This window comes from Gymnogyps californianus, chromosome 7 (genome assembly GCF_018139145.2).
Source record: "Gymnogyps californianus isolate 813 chromosome 7, ASM1813914v2, whole genome shotgun sequence".
In the NCBI taxonomy this organism is placed as follows: domain Eukaryota; kingdom Metazoa; phylum Chordata; class Aves; order Accipitriformes; family Cathartidae; genus Gymnogyps; species Gymnogyps californianus.
In genome coordinates this window covers 292,019-309,143 of record NC_059477.1, presented here as the reverse complement: position 1 = coordinate 309,143, position 17,125 = coordinate 292,019, and the positions used below count along the sequence as shown (strand labels likewise).

Sequence of the window (17,125 nt, the reverse complement as noted above, 5' to 3'; positions counted from 1 at the left end):
TCCAGCTTGCGCTGTCTATCCCAGGAGTCAGTTAGCGAGAGTGGGCGGGGCTAGGCTAACGGCTGCTCTCGGCATTGGCTGGCGAGCCTCCGGCGTACGGCGATCCTCGCCAATTCCCGGAGAGCGTCCTCCCTTTCTCGGAGGGGTGGGCCAGCTCCTGCTTTCTTATTGGCCAGCGCTGGCTGCCGCTGCCTCGCGGTTGGCGGTGGAGCCGAGTAGGGCGGGGAGAAGGCGCTGGGGCGGCCATGACCGAAACTTCTGTGGCCCCTCCGGTGCGATAGTTGGAGCAGTGAGGGGCGCGGGCCGGGCCCGGCTGCCGCCTCCGGGCCTCCGGCTTGCCCGCCACATGGAGGCGGCGGCGGAGGACGAGGCGCGGAGGCGGAAACTGGAGGCCGGCAGGGCCAAGGTGAGGGGAGGGGGTTCCGGCTTGAGGGAGTGGGGGCCGCGCCCGCCCCGGCTTGGCACACTGCGGTACCCCCGACCGGGCACCGAGCGGGGGGGCCGGGCGGGGGGGGGCGGGGGGGGGGCTGGCTCCCGGAGCCGCCCGCGGCATCGTCTCTGCCCGTCCCGGCTCTCTCCCCCTCAGCGGGGTGCCGGTGGGTTTTCTCTCGTTGCGTGGCGGTGTTGGGGCCGCACTCGGAGCCCGGGTCCGGGGGTCCGGGCGGCGGCAGTGCTGAAGCGTTGCTGCCAGTTCGGAGCTGTGTCAAGAGATGAGAGGGGTTTACCTGGGCAGCGCGGCTGTGCCAAAAATAAATGTGCCTAGCGGTGCTCCCTGAATGCAGGTTGCCTGGGAGGTTTCCCGAATTACTACAGAGGTATATAAACGTTATCTTCAGTGAGCAAGGAGCAGCTTGAAGTAGTGCATATATCTTCCCCCAGGTTCTGGTTGTTGTTTTGTTCCCCCCCTGCCAATTCTCCCATTTTTACCTAGGATTCCACTCAGTTATTTGTAGAAATAACCATATGTCCAGGTGAGAATCCCCAAGAATAGGTTTTGTGTGTTTTATTACTTCAATGACTAGTCCCCTTGCCCTTGCATCTGCGGGTGGGTTATTGGAGAACTGGGTTGGGTTGGTTTGTTTCCAGTCATGCTGTTAGCGAATGCTTCACACGCTTTGAGCAGTTACATGCCTTCAGTTAGGTGTAGTTTGGTGGGACTGTGTAGAGAGCTCATATGAAGTGACTGATGTATAAAGGTAACATTCTCTTAGTAATTATTGTGTGCGACTACGTGATTAACACTTGATATGTATTAACCCTCGTAGATAAAAACTTCTGGTTTGTTTTGGTAATGATGTTCAAGAAGCTGGCTAGAGATGCGTGATTGCTTTTCTTTTAATTCAGCATTTCTGCTGGTTTTTGAGCTGTTATTGTCATATTTCCCTTCTGGGAATCTATGGCTGAATAAGGCTTGCCAGTCTGCAGCTACAGCTCTTCCGTGTTCTCACCATCCCAGTAGGACTGGAATGGGGGACTGTAGCTACAAGGGGATAGCTGAGGCTGCACAGGGTGTCAGGAGGTTTGGACAGATCAGATCTTTCCATGATGTGCTACGACCTCTTCACCCCTGATATCACTCTTAGTGATTCTCCCACAGGTGTAGAGGCATGGCTTTTTTTTGCAGGGGACCTGTCTGGAAATCTAGCTAGTGGGGTCAGAGGTGGCTTGGAGCTGTACTGTCTGCCTCAGATCTTTTCAGCAGTCTTCTGTGTTTCTGTTTCAGCTCCTTCCAGTGCTGTGCAGAAGGCAATTAGTGAGCGTTACTGGGAGGGGAGCAGGGTTGTGGCTGGAGCTGCGCTGAAGCAGCTTGATGGTGTGTCGTACAGTTCCTCCGTCCCTGGCCTGTCCCACCCAGATGCTGTGAAGGTTGCCACGCTCCCCGCTCCTGCTCAGCAGCTCCTCATCCGCTTGCCCTCGCAGCCTTGTTACGTGCTGTGTGGATGCAATCCCCTGTTGGAGAACGATTGCATGATTAGTTTTTGGATTAATATCGAGAGAGGAAACTTTGAGAACAGGAGTTCTTCAGGTGGAAAAGTTACATTAGCTGTGGCAAGACTTATGTTAACATTTCTTTTGTAACCTTTCTCTAAGTGCAGTATCTGTTTATAGTTAGAAAAATGTGATAGACTTGCCTTGAATAAGTTATTAGTTCCCACCTGTTGTACAGCTGTTGTTTGCCATTGAAAAAAAAAAAAGTGGGGACTTGCATTACGTTTCAAGTTATGTGTGCAGAGCCAATGTTGCATTTATTATTTTTTTTAAACCATGTGCTAAATATCTCTCATCTTACAATTTAAAAAAAAATTTGTTAGCAGCCCCATCAGTGTTGCTATTGCATGGTATCACATACCTGATATACTGAGAGGAGAAGAAAAGGTTTAGAAAGGCAGAGATAGATGTAGCGCTTCCTCTGCTTATTAAAATGTTACAGAGATCCATTACTTAGCTAGCCGATTGTGGGCACCAGACAATTTTCAAAAGACACCCGGACAAATGAATGGAAGCAATATCCATTGGGGCTTATTAAACACAAAGATAGTATGTTAGGGTTTGGGAGGCAAACACATGAGCTGCACGTTCCTTAGTATGCTCACACCCAATTTTTACCATGTGTGGCTGTGTGCTTGCCCTGTTTTTGTATCTTACATACCTGAAGTTGTAGAGCTAACTTATGGAACAGATGCATATTGGGCTAATTACTGGAATAAATGCACCTTTGGTCTTACTCGGTGTAGTCCTTTGTGTGTTCTTAAGCCCACAGTAGGATGTGGTCATGCTGCTGAGTAGGTGGGCTGCAGGACTGTAACTTGCTTCAGAAACTTCTTTTGGATAGCTCATTTTGAAGGCTCTTATATAATAGAGCAGTAGGGAAATGTCTCTCCTCTTTGTTCTTTTCTTTTTTCTTGTTTTCTTTGCGCTGCCCTCCTCATAAATACAAATGCAATTTTGAAAGGGAGAAATGGCCGTGAGCAGGTACAGTATTTCCTTCTGTGGTGCAGGCCTACAGCAGGTGATCCCATCTCTAGACCGATACAGAAGTATTCAGCATTCATCCGGATCAGCTTCCTGAATCATCTCGCCGCATCACTGCGAGGATGCTCACGACGGCAGGGGACAGGAGTGCCAGGCTAGTTGTGTGTTGCAGGCCTCTTGTAGCCACCTGACTTGTAGCAACCTATGCAGTCATGCTAACTGCGGTCTGATACTGCTTGAATCTGGAGGTGTGAACTGCTGTGGGGTTTTTTGCCCCAGCACTCCTCCCTATTTTTTTGTCTTTGGCATCCTTAGATTTTAGTCTGCTAAATAATGACTTGGGAAAAGGAATATAATGTGAATCTTTTCCTCTTTAAACTAGTACTTGCATTATTCTTTTTCATATAGGAATAAAAGCTCCATTATTGAAATGCATTTAAGTTATCACCAAATAATAATAATAATTCCAACTGTTGTGTTAATTGGAAATTGTCATGATTTGGCAGCTAAGTAGTGACTGTATCAGTTCAGATTTTCATTTTTAATAAATGCAATACTGATAACCAAGGTAGTAATTGAGAAACAGAACAAAACCCAAGTATTCAGTGCTGCTTTTTTCTCCTTGTTTTTTTGCACCTCACGTTAGCTAGTATGCATGTTGGCCAACTGTGCCTCTAGTTACAGACCTGTATGTGCCGTACCTCGTGTGTGAGAAGTTTTTGCTGTTCCTGCATTTTACACAGTAGGAGCTCGAAAAGGAGTGCGTGTTTTCCAGGAAGTTTTCCCACTTCATCGGTTTGAGGAAGCCCTAGAAAATATTTCTGCCTTTTGTCTAGGAGCACTCGTTGGTTACGTTTACCGTATCTAAGAGGTGGACTAAGGTTTATTTGAACAACCTGTTTCTATTTGGTGCTGATGTGGTATTCTGCTCTGTTCCATTTTCTATGGGTATTCTTTTGGTACTAATTTCTGAAGCATGTAAAGCAGTAAGTCAAGGAGTAAATTATGTGTGAGGTAGGCTGGGGAGAGCTGAACAGTGCTGCATGTGCTGTGGTTTTCCTGTCTGCTGGTCCATGCCGCTGGTGCCAGTCAGCTTGCAATAATGTGGCTGGAAGGATGTCAGTGCAGCACTTAATCAGGGATGGGGATGAACACGAGGACCACGCGACACAAAACCTGGCAGGCTTGTTCTTCTAGTTCTGGGATGCTCATGTGGTGCTGGTCGTACCAATTCAGAGGTGCCTTGCGGTTGCCACTTTTAACTGACTGATCCTGGTGAAATGAAGTTGCAGTATATTGGTACCTGCAGAAAGGCCGGGTGTTGTTCTGTTACGGAGAGCTGCTTTGGATGCTACGGTGGACAGTGCTGTTGGTGTTCCTGTGGCATGCTACATCTTGGCTAAAAGTGAAGCTTTTGCCTTTGCACGTGCTGCTAGAAAGCAAACTGAGAATTAGATCCTTCAGAAGGGGCGTGATGGGATCTCACTGGGATGGGGGAGAGTTCGTATTATATGTTTTCTTCATATTCACACGCGCTACATGTTGGATGACTGTCTGTGTATCCGATGATACTCTTACAACGACACTTGAAGTTATGTAACTGATTAAAGGCTTTGGAAACCTGATACTGCCCTAAATAGAGCTTTTCCCCATCCAGTGATTCTGGAAATCTGGAGCGTGTTTGACTCCAGACGCTTTCATGGACCAACAAGTCCAGTGGTTCCATAAAATTTTGGAGTAGTTGGATATTTTTGCATGATACATATTATGATTTCATATGTTTAATGCATATGAATGGGACAAAATAAGTTTTGTTTTCTTTGAGCTGTGCATTTGAAAAACTCATACTCATTTAGATGTTCAGTCATGGCAAGTATTGGCATTTTAAAGTCAAATACTCGGTCTCCCTTCATGAAATCATTAACTGCTCTCTATGATGGCCACTGTCTCTGCCTTTCCTTTCTCATCTTTTCTGATTGCTTTACTCCTCTTTTCCCTTTTTTCCTGCTTCAGCAGCTTCCTCTACTCTCCATTTTTCTGCAGGTTTCCTCCTGTCCCTTTTCCCCATGTTATCAGGTTAATTAGTGCAATAGCTATTTTTGACGTATATTGCCATCAGTAAGTGCTAGAGTTAACACCTGATTTCAGAGAATAGTATTTGTGTCTCACTACAGCTTTATTTACTGGTCTGTTCATTTTGCTTTTTATGAAAGGCAACATGGCACCTGGCAATCTCTGTTTAATCTGCATTCAGTATTGATAACTATGGAAACTACAGAATGCAATCTTAAAAATAAGCTATTTGTACATAAACATCTGAACTGCTGGTAAGAAACTGATGTCTTTCTGCAAATATACCTTTTAAACAGGCTGCTCAGTGTAGCAGGTGTGTAACCATGTATCTGTTGAGTAGCTAAGCTCTCAGGTAGAAGTTGCTATAATGGCATGGGTGTGAGGAGACAGGACTGAACTAAATCCGTTTCACAAGTTGAATGAAAAGAAACGGACAAGATTTTTCTCCAAGCTGTCAAGCAGTGGATTTTCATATGTATTTCAGGTAGAACTTGGCAATTATGTTTACATCCTGTCATCATTTGACTATCTATTTTACCTTATCACAAGGATATATTAACAGTCGACTTGATAACCTATGGTTGTAACCTTGGAGAAGGCTTTTTCCTACAAGAAGGATGTCTGGATTTATGCTGTGAGGGAGATGTTACTTGGAAATGCTGCCTAAACACAATACTAGAGTTCAAAATAGGATAATCCTTTTTAAGCTGTTTAAGGTGCTAAGGAAAGTTGGGTAATAAATGCTGTCAGTGACATTCTTTACAAGTCCCTGGTGCTTCGCAGAGCTGTGATAGTCTGATAAAGTAGAGCATCTGATTCTTCAACAGAAGAAATTAAAATGACCTGGCTTAATTGATTTTCTATTTATGTACTGTAGGCTGCTTTCTGGCTAGGAAGTTTTGCTGTATTCTCTTAAGGGGGTGGCAGAGAAGGAGCATGAGGATTCACTTCCGTTAATCTTAAAGCTTACGCTGGCAAAGATCTGTTTAGATACATTTGTAGGGGGTTATTGGTTTTGCTGGTCTTGCAGAAAGACTGCTCAATTTTTATTTCCCCCCCCCCCCCAATGATTCTAGTATATTAACAAATCGTTTCTTTACTAATCTGTCTTGCTGTAATTCTGGATTGTCATTGACAAACAAAGTTTCACTGAGTAAAATTTGTTTCTTGTATTGAAATGAGTCTTTAGTACTGGTGTGAGATTTCTTGCTTAATTGCACGGTTATCCAGTATGTTCTGAATGTATAGAAAGTAGGAAGATAAAGCAGTTTTTCTGCAGATGTATATATTTTATCAAGATAGGATCTTCATCACCCATGAGTGTGTTAATCTTGTGGTCCTGCTACCTTTTTCTCACTTACCTCTCCCTCTACCTCTTCCAATCTTTTCTGCACAGTTTGCTTACTTCAGACAACGAAAAACAAAAAGCGACATCGCGCAGCCGCAGAAAAAGACGGCGAAGAGGAAGGGCTCGTCTGTCCACACGCATGACGTTCCGAAGGAAGAGTACGCACTAGCGGCCCAAGATGTTGGTAAGGGTATAGAGAGTAAGGCTGAAGACACCAACCTGCTAGAGAGTAAGGCTGAAGACACCAACCTGCTAGAGAGTAAGGCTGAAGACACCAACCTGCTAGAGAGTAAGGCTGAAGACACCAACCTGCTAGAGACAACAACAGAGACAGAGGTAAATCTTAGTATTTCTTGCGTTTCGCTTCACTCCGTCTGCAGATAACAAGTATTCCAGGAGATTGTTTTACTTAATTGAGTATTAGGTCTCTGGCACTGTCAACTAGCTGCCATTGAGAAGTAAACTGATGTTATTTTCCCTTGTAATAATTAACTCTCTTACAAAGTGATGTAAATAACTGAAAAAAACCGTCTCCATTATATGGACTGGACAGCTGGTATTGTCAAGGAGCTGTCTGCTGTTAGCCTTTCACTGCCATGAACTTCTCTTTGGGCAGGCTTCTGGTTATGTGGCTGTGACTCCATGAAATGGCAAATCCAGACTGAGAGGTGTAGTAGATGAGCAAAACTGGCAGGACCTTATAATGCATAGCATTAGTTTCGTTTTGTATCACTTTGCTGGCTCAAATGTGCTTAATGTTTTCTGAAAAAATATAATTTGTTCTGGCATGCTTTTAGTAGCCATTGTAAAGCCAGCGTAGATGTTATGTTCTCTGACAGATTTGTTTAAAATGTGACTCTGCTTGTGCCTGATGTATTTCAGTATGTTTGTATTGGTGACCCTCTAAAGGTAGTCATGTCAATAAACGTAGAAACATAGCTTGTGATATAGCTTGAGATTACTAGACATCTGCTAATAGATGTACTGGTCTGCCTGAATTAAGCAGTTAGTTTCTTGCTTCAGCTCACAAGCAAGATTTTCATTTTTATATCAGCTGTGGATTAGACAGTCATGTAACGCTTTCTCTCTCTTTGTGTCTTGTAATAAAAATAAGCAAAACGTAGCTTTGAACAGGTTTTTTTTAACAGGAATCTAGCTTGCTTCAGAAGTGGTTGGCTAATGCTTTCACAAGCCTCAGAAGCTACAAGGCAACTCTCTGGCTACAACAAACTGTATCTGTCTTGATCCGGGAGTTTAGAAAGGAGTTTCCCAGTGCATTTCAGCATGTTGTCTATGGAAAGATTCGTGAGGTTTGGGGAGGCGGTGCCTTCTGCGTAAAAAGCGTCTCTCCAGCTGTTGGTGTGTTTTCACAACATACAACAATAGCATCAAACTAGTGCATTTGCAAACCTGCAATAAAGGAGGATACCATTTGCGTGTGTTATCCTGCCTTCTGTTGCGAGGGTATCCCTAGAGCTTTCAGGATATCCTGAGCATAATGTTAGCATTGCAAAGGCTTTTATGAAGCTATCTGCCAAGCTGTTTGCACTAAGGGAAGAGCATACAGGATTTTGTCACTCAGCCGTAGCAGTGTCCTTATTACAGTCATGTGAACTTAAATTAAAATACAGACAAAAATCACTTATTGCTTCTAAACAGCTTCTGTCAAAATAGCCAGTTTGTAAAGCAAATGGAATTGCGTTGTAGGTTACGTGGAGGGGGCACCTCTAGGGAGACAGTAGTCGTTGGAAACTACTTCATGCAGATTCAAAATACAGGGAGGGCTGTGGGCTGCCTTTTCTAAATAGTGCTACAGTCATCTTTGTCTTGTTGTGAATTTAGTGAGAGGTAAAGATCTTTCAAGATATCCAGATACATTAAGTATATGTGTCAGAAAATAGTACTGCTTTTGTAATTGTCTGAATGATTTTAGCATGTTTGTTAAATAATCTCCTGTCAGTTTGTTTACTGATATTTAGTAGTAGATTAAGGAGTGCTCAACTATATTTGCAAGCCACAAAAGCAGAATATAAAACATTAAATTTCAATGGTGAGACTTAGCCCTAAATTTTTGAGTAGACATTCATAATAATTTTAATTTTTCTGCATTTATTTCATTCATTTGACCATGGATGACCGGCTGAGTTTAGCATTAAGGTCGGTCTCTCTCTGTCTCACTGGTATGTTGTCTCACAACTTGGACCTTTCTGGCTCATGTGCTTAGGGTGTTTCCAGAATAATTCAGCTTTTCCTTATGTATCTTTAAAATGGCCATGATTTAGTGTTAGTTTTATTTGTTTACTTACCAGGGGAGTGCTGACTTGTCCAACTGGGATGTACTGAATGATCATGCGGCTGAAGTAAGTGTGAAAGAATGTATCTTAGTAAAAGATGCTGATATGTGTGTGAAAGAAGAGTGTGATAATTGGTTACTAAAATAATTGCTTATTGAGCATTGTTATCAAATGTGATAAAAATGATGCAATTTCACTATTTTACAGTCTAAACCAGGTACTTATCTGTACATACACGTACTGGCTGCGAAATTGGTTGCTAAGAGAACTGGTTTTAGTGAAATCATGGAGCTTGTCCAGAGAAATTTGAACAATGTTTTTAATTGAAAAGTAGGTTTATTCTTTAATTGCTTCATACATTAAAAAAAAAATATTTAAAATAAAATATAACATACTGTCTGCTCTGTGAGAACTGTAACAATATTGCTCCTAAGAAACCACAGGATTGATTGGAGCAGCTTCTCTCTTTGTACTTGTTTTTTGTTTTGCTTTTAAAGGCCATAGAAACTCTGAGTATGTTGAGTATTTATTTGCAGTAGCTGCTTACACTTGAATTTAATTTTAAGTCAAGAAATTTACATTATTATTTTTCCTATGGATGGGCTGTTCTCCAGTCAGCACAGATGGATGTAAAAACTTTATTTAACTTTGGTAGCATTCCTGCCCTGCGCGCTCCCCCCCCCCAACTTGTAAGTTGGAATGTATTTTAAATCCCAACACGTGTCAAAATGGCACTTTGCCACAATTTGGTGCTATAGAATCACAACACTCTTCTCCCTAATTTACTTTTGTGCCTTAAAGTATCATATGAAAATATATTATCTATGAAAATTTTTTATTTGAAATTTTTAAGAATTAAGGACTTTAGGTATAATGTTTCTATTAAATACTAAGTCCCAATGCTGAATTACTTTGAAACTAGAATTTGCCCAGAATTTAAACTTGAAGCTGAATTCGTATTCAGAGTAATTGCAAAACAGAAATGGCATATTGTTTTGGTGAATAAATAATTTTTTGTTTCTTTTATGAAGAAAGTTACGATAAATTCTGCTGCAGAATACAGTGAGCTTGATGCTAAGATGTGTCAGGCGAGAATAGCTGAGTTAGAGAACAGACTTCTGGAGAAACAAGAAGCAGTCAAAAGACTCACTGCACAGATGGACGAGCTACAGGAACAACTTACCCAGCACAGTGACTCTATGCAACTTCAGGTATGTTTCATAGAATTGGATAATGGGGGTAATACTACTTTAATCCTAAAAATATTTAGGAGGCAAAACTCAAGTACTGTTTTTTATTGAAAAGTACTTCACCTTGATAACATGTGCTGCGAAAAGCAGTACTGAAGTTTTCCATTCACCAGTGTCTAGGACATCATATTGCTTGAATCAAGTGAGAGTAAAATTAAATTTGAAATGCTTCTATTTTTAGAGAGTTTTTATGAAATTCATAGTTAAATTCTTCTGCTGAGAGATGGTTGGACGCTTGCTACTAGTTTTTATTGATAAATTTTCTTACTATATTGAGGAGTGGGCCTTTATAGAGAGAACCTGCAAGAACCACTAAGGTAAGTATAGTTAATCATACGTTGAGGTAGGGGCTCAATGGAAAAACGTGGGACTTATATTTTTATAAATACTGACTTTTAAAATACATATATTATATATCAAGGTCATGCTGAAAAATGGTGCAAAAAAATGCCCCGAAGTATTGTTCAAACTATTAAAAAGGAAGTACTTATTGAAATGTCAAAATTTCTGTGGATATGTCTGAAAACCACTTCATGGATGCAGCTAGGCTCCTTTTCAAACGTTCACATGGGATGGCAGACACCACTACCACCACCACCACCCCCCCGATGACTTTTTCCCCCAGAGATCATTCACACTTTTTGAATATTTGTAAATACTTGTGGCCTTTTGGTTTGGGGTGGGTTTTTTTTGTATGGGGAAATGATCAAGTAGGAGAAGTTAAACTTTTTTAAACTGACATGTACCATCCCCTCTCCCAAAATATTAAAAAAAGATATTTTAAATTCCCTTTCTCTAGCATTTCTATGTAAAGGTAAATTATCAAGTGCTTGTCAAGAATAGTTACTTCCCCCTTTACATGTTTTTCTCCTTCTAGGACTGGGGAAACAAAGACATTTCCTGTTGATGAGAAATAAATTGAAAAGATTGATGTGATGAACGTAAAATAGGATTAATGTGTCCCATCTCATTAGCTTTCTCTCGCATGGCTGAAAAGAAGAGCTGGCAGATAGGAACCAATTTAGGGGGTACTAAATATTCATTATATCCCGTAGAAAACTTGATTGCTTTTACATCAGTAAGAGCTACAAAATTTTTAAGTAAAAATATTTATTTTGTTACTGGTATCCTGTAATTTGTTTAAAGAGTCACTTTTGTTTAGCTTTGTCATCTCTGAGATCAGTGTAAGATTCCTCTTTCATCACCCCTGCCATCATGTTTGAACACAAACGTTTCTGGTCCTTTGGTGCAAGTTTGTTAAAACTTAAGTGTCCCTATAGACTAACAGCTTTGCTTTAAGAAAACTTACTGGGTTCCTAATATGTTAAGAATATTTTAATTTAAAAAATGCACTTCTTGTGATCCATGTAGGAAACTACCGTTCAAGAGCAGAATGAAGTCATCAGGAAACTAACAAGCTGCCTTCAACAGGCGAAGAAGGATCGGGATGACCTACAGGAAGAGGCTTCACGTGTAGCCGGTCAGATCCACGATTTACATCTTCAGTTACATCAGGTGTGCCTCTCCTCCAGTTTTTGTTTCCTTACAAAGACAGTAAGAACAGATTTGGAATATGAATGTAAAAATGTATTGAGCTTATCACATAGCTCTTCATAGTTCAGTTTGCAGTGCAGCAGTGAAAATGATTTTAGGGTGAGGCAGAGTTTTCTCCAGTTGCTAGGGAAGAGTCCCAGAGACATCCTTATGTTTTCCACTTACTTGCTTGTCTAATGTTTGGGAGGTTGTTACACTTCTTTGTCCATCAGTTTAGCCCTTGTTAGGGAATTTTACCCAATATTGTTGGTGGCTTGGGTTCTGTACACAGCAATCACTGTCACGATAGCGGCTTACTTGTGATCAGTTTTCCTTGCCTTTGCCAAAGAAAGCTCTGAGTATACGCACGGGCAACTCTAACAGCTCAGCTGTTATACAGAAACTTGCTATGTTGAGGTAATGTGACTTGGCTCAAAGAAGGAGATTTAAAATAACCTGAAGACAGTTGATGCAGCCCCTATGACACATAGCAACCTGCTTCAGTGCAACAAGTTGGTCACGGATTTAATCCTGGGATAATGAGAGATACTACAGCCTTTCATCTACAGTAACAAAATTTTTTTTTAAATACTTCATTCTTTTTCAGTGTTGCTCAGTGTTCTTGTGGCTATTCTCTCTGAACACCTGTATATTTGTTGTCTCAGGAGCCTTGTAGTGTATGCCAAAGAGTAATATTTATGTTTACTTACCATTTCAGGTTTGCAAGATAAGAATTGCGCTAGGAGGGATTACATGTCTTAAATGTCTGGATAGGAAGGGGGTTTAAAAAAAATTAAGGATAAAAACTGGGACTTACTGAAGTCCAGGGATTATCTTGAAGGAGTTTCTCATGCCCTGGAAAATAAATCCTCTGCTAAATGAAATTTTGGAAAAGAACAAAAAATACTGCTTTCTATGTATAATTCTGATTGCTATTGACAAAATATGTGGTGGTAGTGAAAATTACTCTACAGATGATTGTTGGAATTTGCTCCATAAGTCATTGAAAGACAATGATAAAGCCTCTAAATAGCACTTCGGGCATATTCTAAATAAAGCTAGTAATATGATGCAAGTTGTTTGTGGAGGCATGTCAACTTTGATAACAGATGAAAGTACTAATACTGTCTTAAATATTATCTTCTTGGTTTTAGAAAAGTCTTTAGGAAAAGGTTTTAAACATGAATAAAACACATTTTATTTTACCCCTGTAGGCGTAAATGTTTTCTTTTCAATTGAGGGACGTGAAGAGAAAAAAAACTTTAGTATTGAGCTGTAAATCCTTTGCAGAGAAGACTGGTTTTGTTCATTGTCCTCTTACCACTATGTCCAGTGCTTTGTTTTGGAGGAAGTCCTGCTTTGTTTTGGAGGCTTCATAGAGATGAATTATCTAGCATTTATATCTTTACAGTAAGTAATAGTATCTAAAACGTGACAAGTGTTGTCTGGCTTCAGGGAGATTCTTATTCGTTGAGAATGAAAGACATAGGGTAAATCTGAAGTAAATGAATACAGTATATTTTATGCATACAGTGAGACTTGTTTGTGAGTTATTCTGATATAAGCTTTCTTCTGACTATGAGTACCTTTATGTGTTCAGGTTAATGAGATGCTGAGGAGTAAAAGCCCTGGGAAAAACGAAGTATTAGAAGCCCAGCAGCAGATGTCCTTGTTTCAGAACCGTCTCAGAGAGCAAAGCGCACATTTGGAGATGCTGCGTCAGAAAGCGCATGACCTGGAAGTACAGCTTGAGTCTTCTCAAAAGGTAAAAACTGTTTAAAGTGCCTGTATGAGTTCTAGGTAGTTAGGTTTTTGTTGTGACTGTGCAAGCTAAGGTGGTACTTTTTGGAGGAAGAACCTGTAATGAACGTTTAATTTGTGCATGAGGTAACACTGATGCTTCAGGACTGAAACTACACTTTAGTATGGCGTTAAAAATCTATTCTTCTGAAGGTAATGATATTCAGCTAAGGCAAAATAGCTGCTCACAAGTTAAGATTTTTTTTGTATGAAATAAGGATTCAATTCTGGCTCTTCAAAATTTGCATATTTATTGAAATTACTCCATCAGTTTCTTTTGCAGAAGAGTTGGTCTATAACTTTGTTACTAAACTGTTGTATAATGTTAAGAAGTTTCCATCAGAAGCAGGTCCATCTGGTGTTTGTTGAACTGAGGCAGGTGGGAACATAACTGACAGAGGCTTGCAGTCAGGTGGAGGTTGCTGGATGTGCTGTGTAAGCATACAACAATACAGTTGTGTGTTGAACTTTACCTAGATGAGAGTAAAAGTTAACTGTATCTGTAATCATGTTAGTTTCAGATACAAAACAAAGTGAAAAGCTTGTGTGGGAATATTTTGATGTAATAATTCAAGGAACAAGCACTATGAATAAAGAAACTCAGTTAAAGTGAAAAACACAGAACAGATACTTTTTTTTTAATAATATGTATTTCAGATTTGGTGATAACTCTGACCTGCTGTAGTGGCATGGTCATGAAAAAAGTTTTTCTTTAGAAACAAATTTATAGGGATTGTGATTACTAACATACGTTAAAGGAATAGCTTAAAAGGTCTGATTTCCTTTAAGCATATAACCAGCAATGCCATAGGTAGAAGCCTTAAACTTTTAAGTGAGTCAGATGAGTCAAAATTTGACATGGCTGTTCTGTTGGCCTACTCCTGCCTGCGGGAGGTGTTTTCTCTGTGCCAATGTGTGTGAGATGAAGAGGTGTCTGTAGCTATGAATTTTTTTTTTTTTTTTTTTTTTCTTCTTCTTCTTTCCCTTCTCATTAAAATACCTGAAGTTTGAGACAGCCACTGTTTTCTCTCTCTCTGGAGTCAGTGGCATACCATTTGTTAATGCTTAGGCAATTTGAGATTTGTTACCACATTTGAAGAGTCTTTCAGTAGTACTTTCCACTCTCAAGGATGCGCTTAAAAATCCTGTTGCTTAGGCCAATATTACACCCTGTGCTTAAGGGTAAATATTATTTGTGAAGATAAATTAAAAGCATGAGGCTTAAGGAAATTAAAACATGTCATATTTCAATGGCCCATTTCATATGTAATATTTTATTTTTAAGAATACCAAAGATAAAGAAAATCTGTTTGCCCAAATGGAAGAGGATATGAAAGACACAATGCAACAGCTATACAAAAGCATAGCAGAAAAAGAACAACATATTAAAAGTCTTCAAGATCTACTGACGTCGGAAAGATTTAGCTTGTCTGTACTACAACATACCCTTTCTCTCCGGGACTCAGAAATAAAAGAATTAAAAAATGAAATAGCTTTATCCAAAATGAAAGAACAGCAACATATTGAAGAACTGAAAATCAGTCATGAAAAGGATATTTGCCGACAGTTGGAGAACTTGAGGGCTGAGCTGGAGAAGTGCCACAGAAGAGAGATTGCGGAAGCCAAGCAGGTATATGAAGAAGAAATTATTTTAAAATATAAGAATGAACTTGAACAGTTAAAAAAAGAACTCTGTGCTTTGAATTCTGAAGAACACATTCAGAATTTGAATGGCATAATAATTGACTTAAATAATAGTCTTCGTGCGTCTGAAATTAATGAAGACAATTTGAGAAAGAAACTTGAAAACCAACAGGAAGACTTCCAGAGAGAAAAATCTGAAATTGAGACTAAATACAAGGATTTAATTGATGGCCTTAAGTCTCAACTTTCTGATGCAGAAGAGCAGGTCAAGGAAGCCCAGCAATACAAACAAGAAAAACAGTCCTTGAATGAAGAGATTCAGAAACTGAATTCTTTCATCCAGGAATTAAATGAAAAGCAACTTTATGAGGCTGAAAAAAGTATAGGTGTAAGGCAAAAGCATGATGAAGAGATTGTCTCCAATAAAAAGCTAATGCAATTGAGGGAAAACCAGATTTTGCCAGAGGTGTCGCCGTTGCAGAGAGCAGAGCTTGAGGAGATGTGGAATAAACCGCACCGGTTGGAAGGTGAAGATGAGCTAGTTCACGAAGAACTAGAGTTCCAGCGTGACTTGGGAGTAGACTCCTCAAGGGATCAATTAGAAGAAATTAAGAATTCAAAGATCACAGAGCATAATGAAAGTAGCGAAGGAGATAACCTGTCTGAAGAACACTTGTCAGAACTAGGGCTTTTCAGTGGTGATGAAGGCATATTGGCTAAATATCTCATCTCCACGGAGAGACCAGAAGAGTCATATGCATCCAGCACTTCTGAAGGTTATGCCATTGAAGAAGGTAGATGCAGTAGGTATGAGTTAGACAGTAGTGTGCTTCTAGAACCCAGCAGAGATCTTATACCTCCTCCATTAAACTTTGGCCTGGATGAGGAAACACGTCCTAGTGGTTTGGCTCAAGAGACTTTTGAAGAGACTGAGGTGGGAGCAGAGGCCTTTGTTTCGTTTTTGTCAGATAGCTCCCTGCAGCAAAACAAAATGAGTGACCACGATGGCGTAAAGGATGATGAGACAACTTGTTTAGTAGAGAGATGTGTGAAGCTAACTGAGCAGCTCCATGAGAAGGAATCAGCCTTGAAGAAATCTTATCGGGAGATCCAAGAAGCTGTTGGAAAATGGGAAAAAGTAATGGCTGAGCTCTCTCATGTGCGTGTGGAACTGGATGAGGAACGTGAAGCACGGATCTGTTGTGAAAAAGAACTTCTTCAAAAGACAGAGAAGGAGAAAGAACTTGAAAGCAAAATAATGTTTCTAGTAAAGCAGCAGAGTGAGGATGGAGGCCAGCCTTACTGTGCTGTAGAGCCTTTAACACAAGTGTCAAAATCCTCTACCTGGCAAGAAATGGTAAAAGACCTCCAGGAGGAAAGAGAAATGTTGATGGTGCAGCTGCGAACTCAGGAGCAATTAGTGAAAGACGTTCAAGAGCAGAAAACAGCTTCTGATTCCGTAACAAGTGAAGTACAGTCTCTTTTTGGACGTCAGTTAGCTGCTTTGCAAAGTCAAAGGGATCAAATGCAAAGCCAGCTTGATGCTCAGAAGGCTAAAAACCAGACAATAGCAGAGCTGCTTGGTCAGAAAACTGTATCTGAAGAGACGTTGCTAAAAGAACAGGAGTTGCTCAAAGCTGAAATCAATAATAAAGAACAAAATTTAGCACTCTTACTGAAGGAAAAAACAGCCTTAGGAGAAAGATTATCTGACGTGGAGGAGGATCTAATAAAAGCAGAAAAAGCGCTAGCAGAGAATGCTAGCATCATTGAGGATCTTGAGAAAAACATACATGAACTTCATGCTGAAGTGAAAAACCTCCAAGAAATACGGGAGCATGAAAGACTGGGGTATGAGGACAAGTTAAACTTCAGCAACCTAGAAATTCATAAACTTAATGCTGAAATAAAAGCAAAAAGTACTGAATACAGTGAGGAAAAAAGCCAGTTGAGTGAAGAAATCACCCGTTTGAAGAAGGCTCATTCGGAGCTTGAGGCTCGCTTGCAGGAGTCCTTTCAGTCTGCACAAGCTGCGCAGGAGGCACAATCCAAGATGGTAAAACATTACAAAGAGGAGATTGATAAAATGGAGACTCAGCGCCTTGCCGAATTAACTAAAGTGAGTTTGACACACAAGAAAGAGGTAGGAAACCCCTGTCTTGGGGAGTTTGGAGTCTTGGGATTTCAGAATGGTTAAGGTGGTCATTGCA

The 17,125-nt window shown here is 40.6% G+C and overlaps 1 protein-coding gene across 1 annotated transcript in view; it reads left to right on the top strand.

Moving 5' to 3' along the window:
- Positions 1 to 17,125, top strand: part of PCNT (pericentrin) — a 102,441-nt gene that overhangs the window by 458 nt on the left and 84,858 nt on the right. Inside the window, 8 exon segments of the mRNA XM_050899943.1 lie at positions 25 to 406; positions 6,443 to 6,598; positions 6,689 to 6,730; positions 8,704 to 8,754; positions 9,720 to 9,899; positions 11,310 to 11,453; positions 13,072 to 13,236; positions 14,557 to 17,058. Coding sequence (XP_050755900.1) covers positions 25 to 406; positions 6,443 to 6,598; positions 6,689 to 6,730; positions 8,704 to 8,754; positions 9,720 to 9,899; positions 11,310 to 11,453; positions 13,072 to 13,236; positions 14,557 to 17,058 — 3,622 coding nt within the window.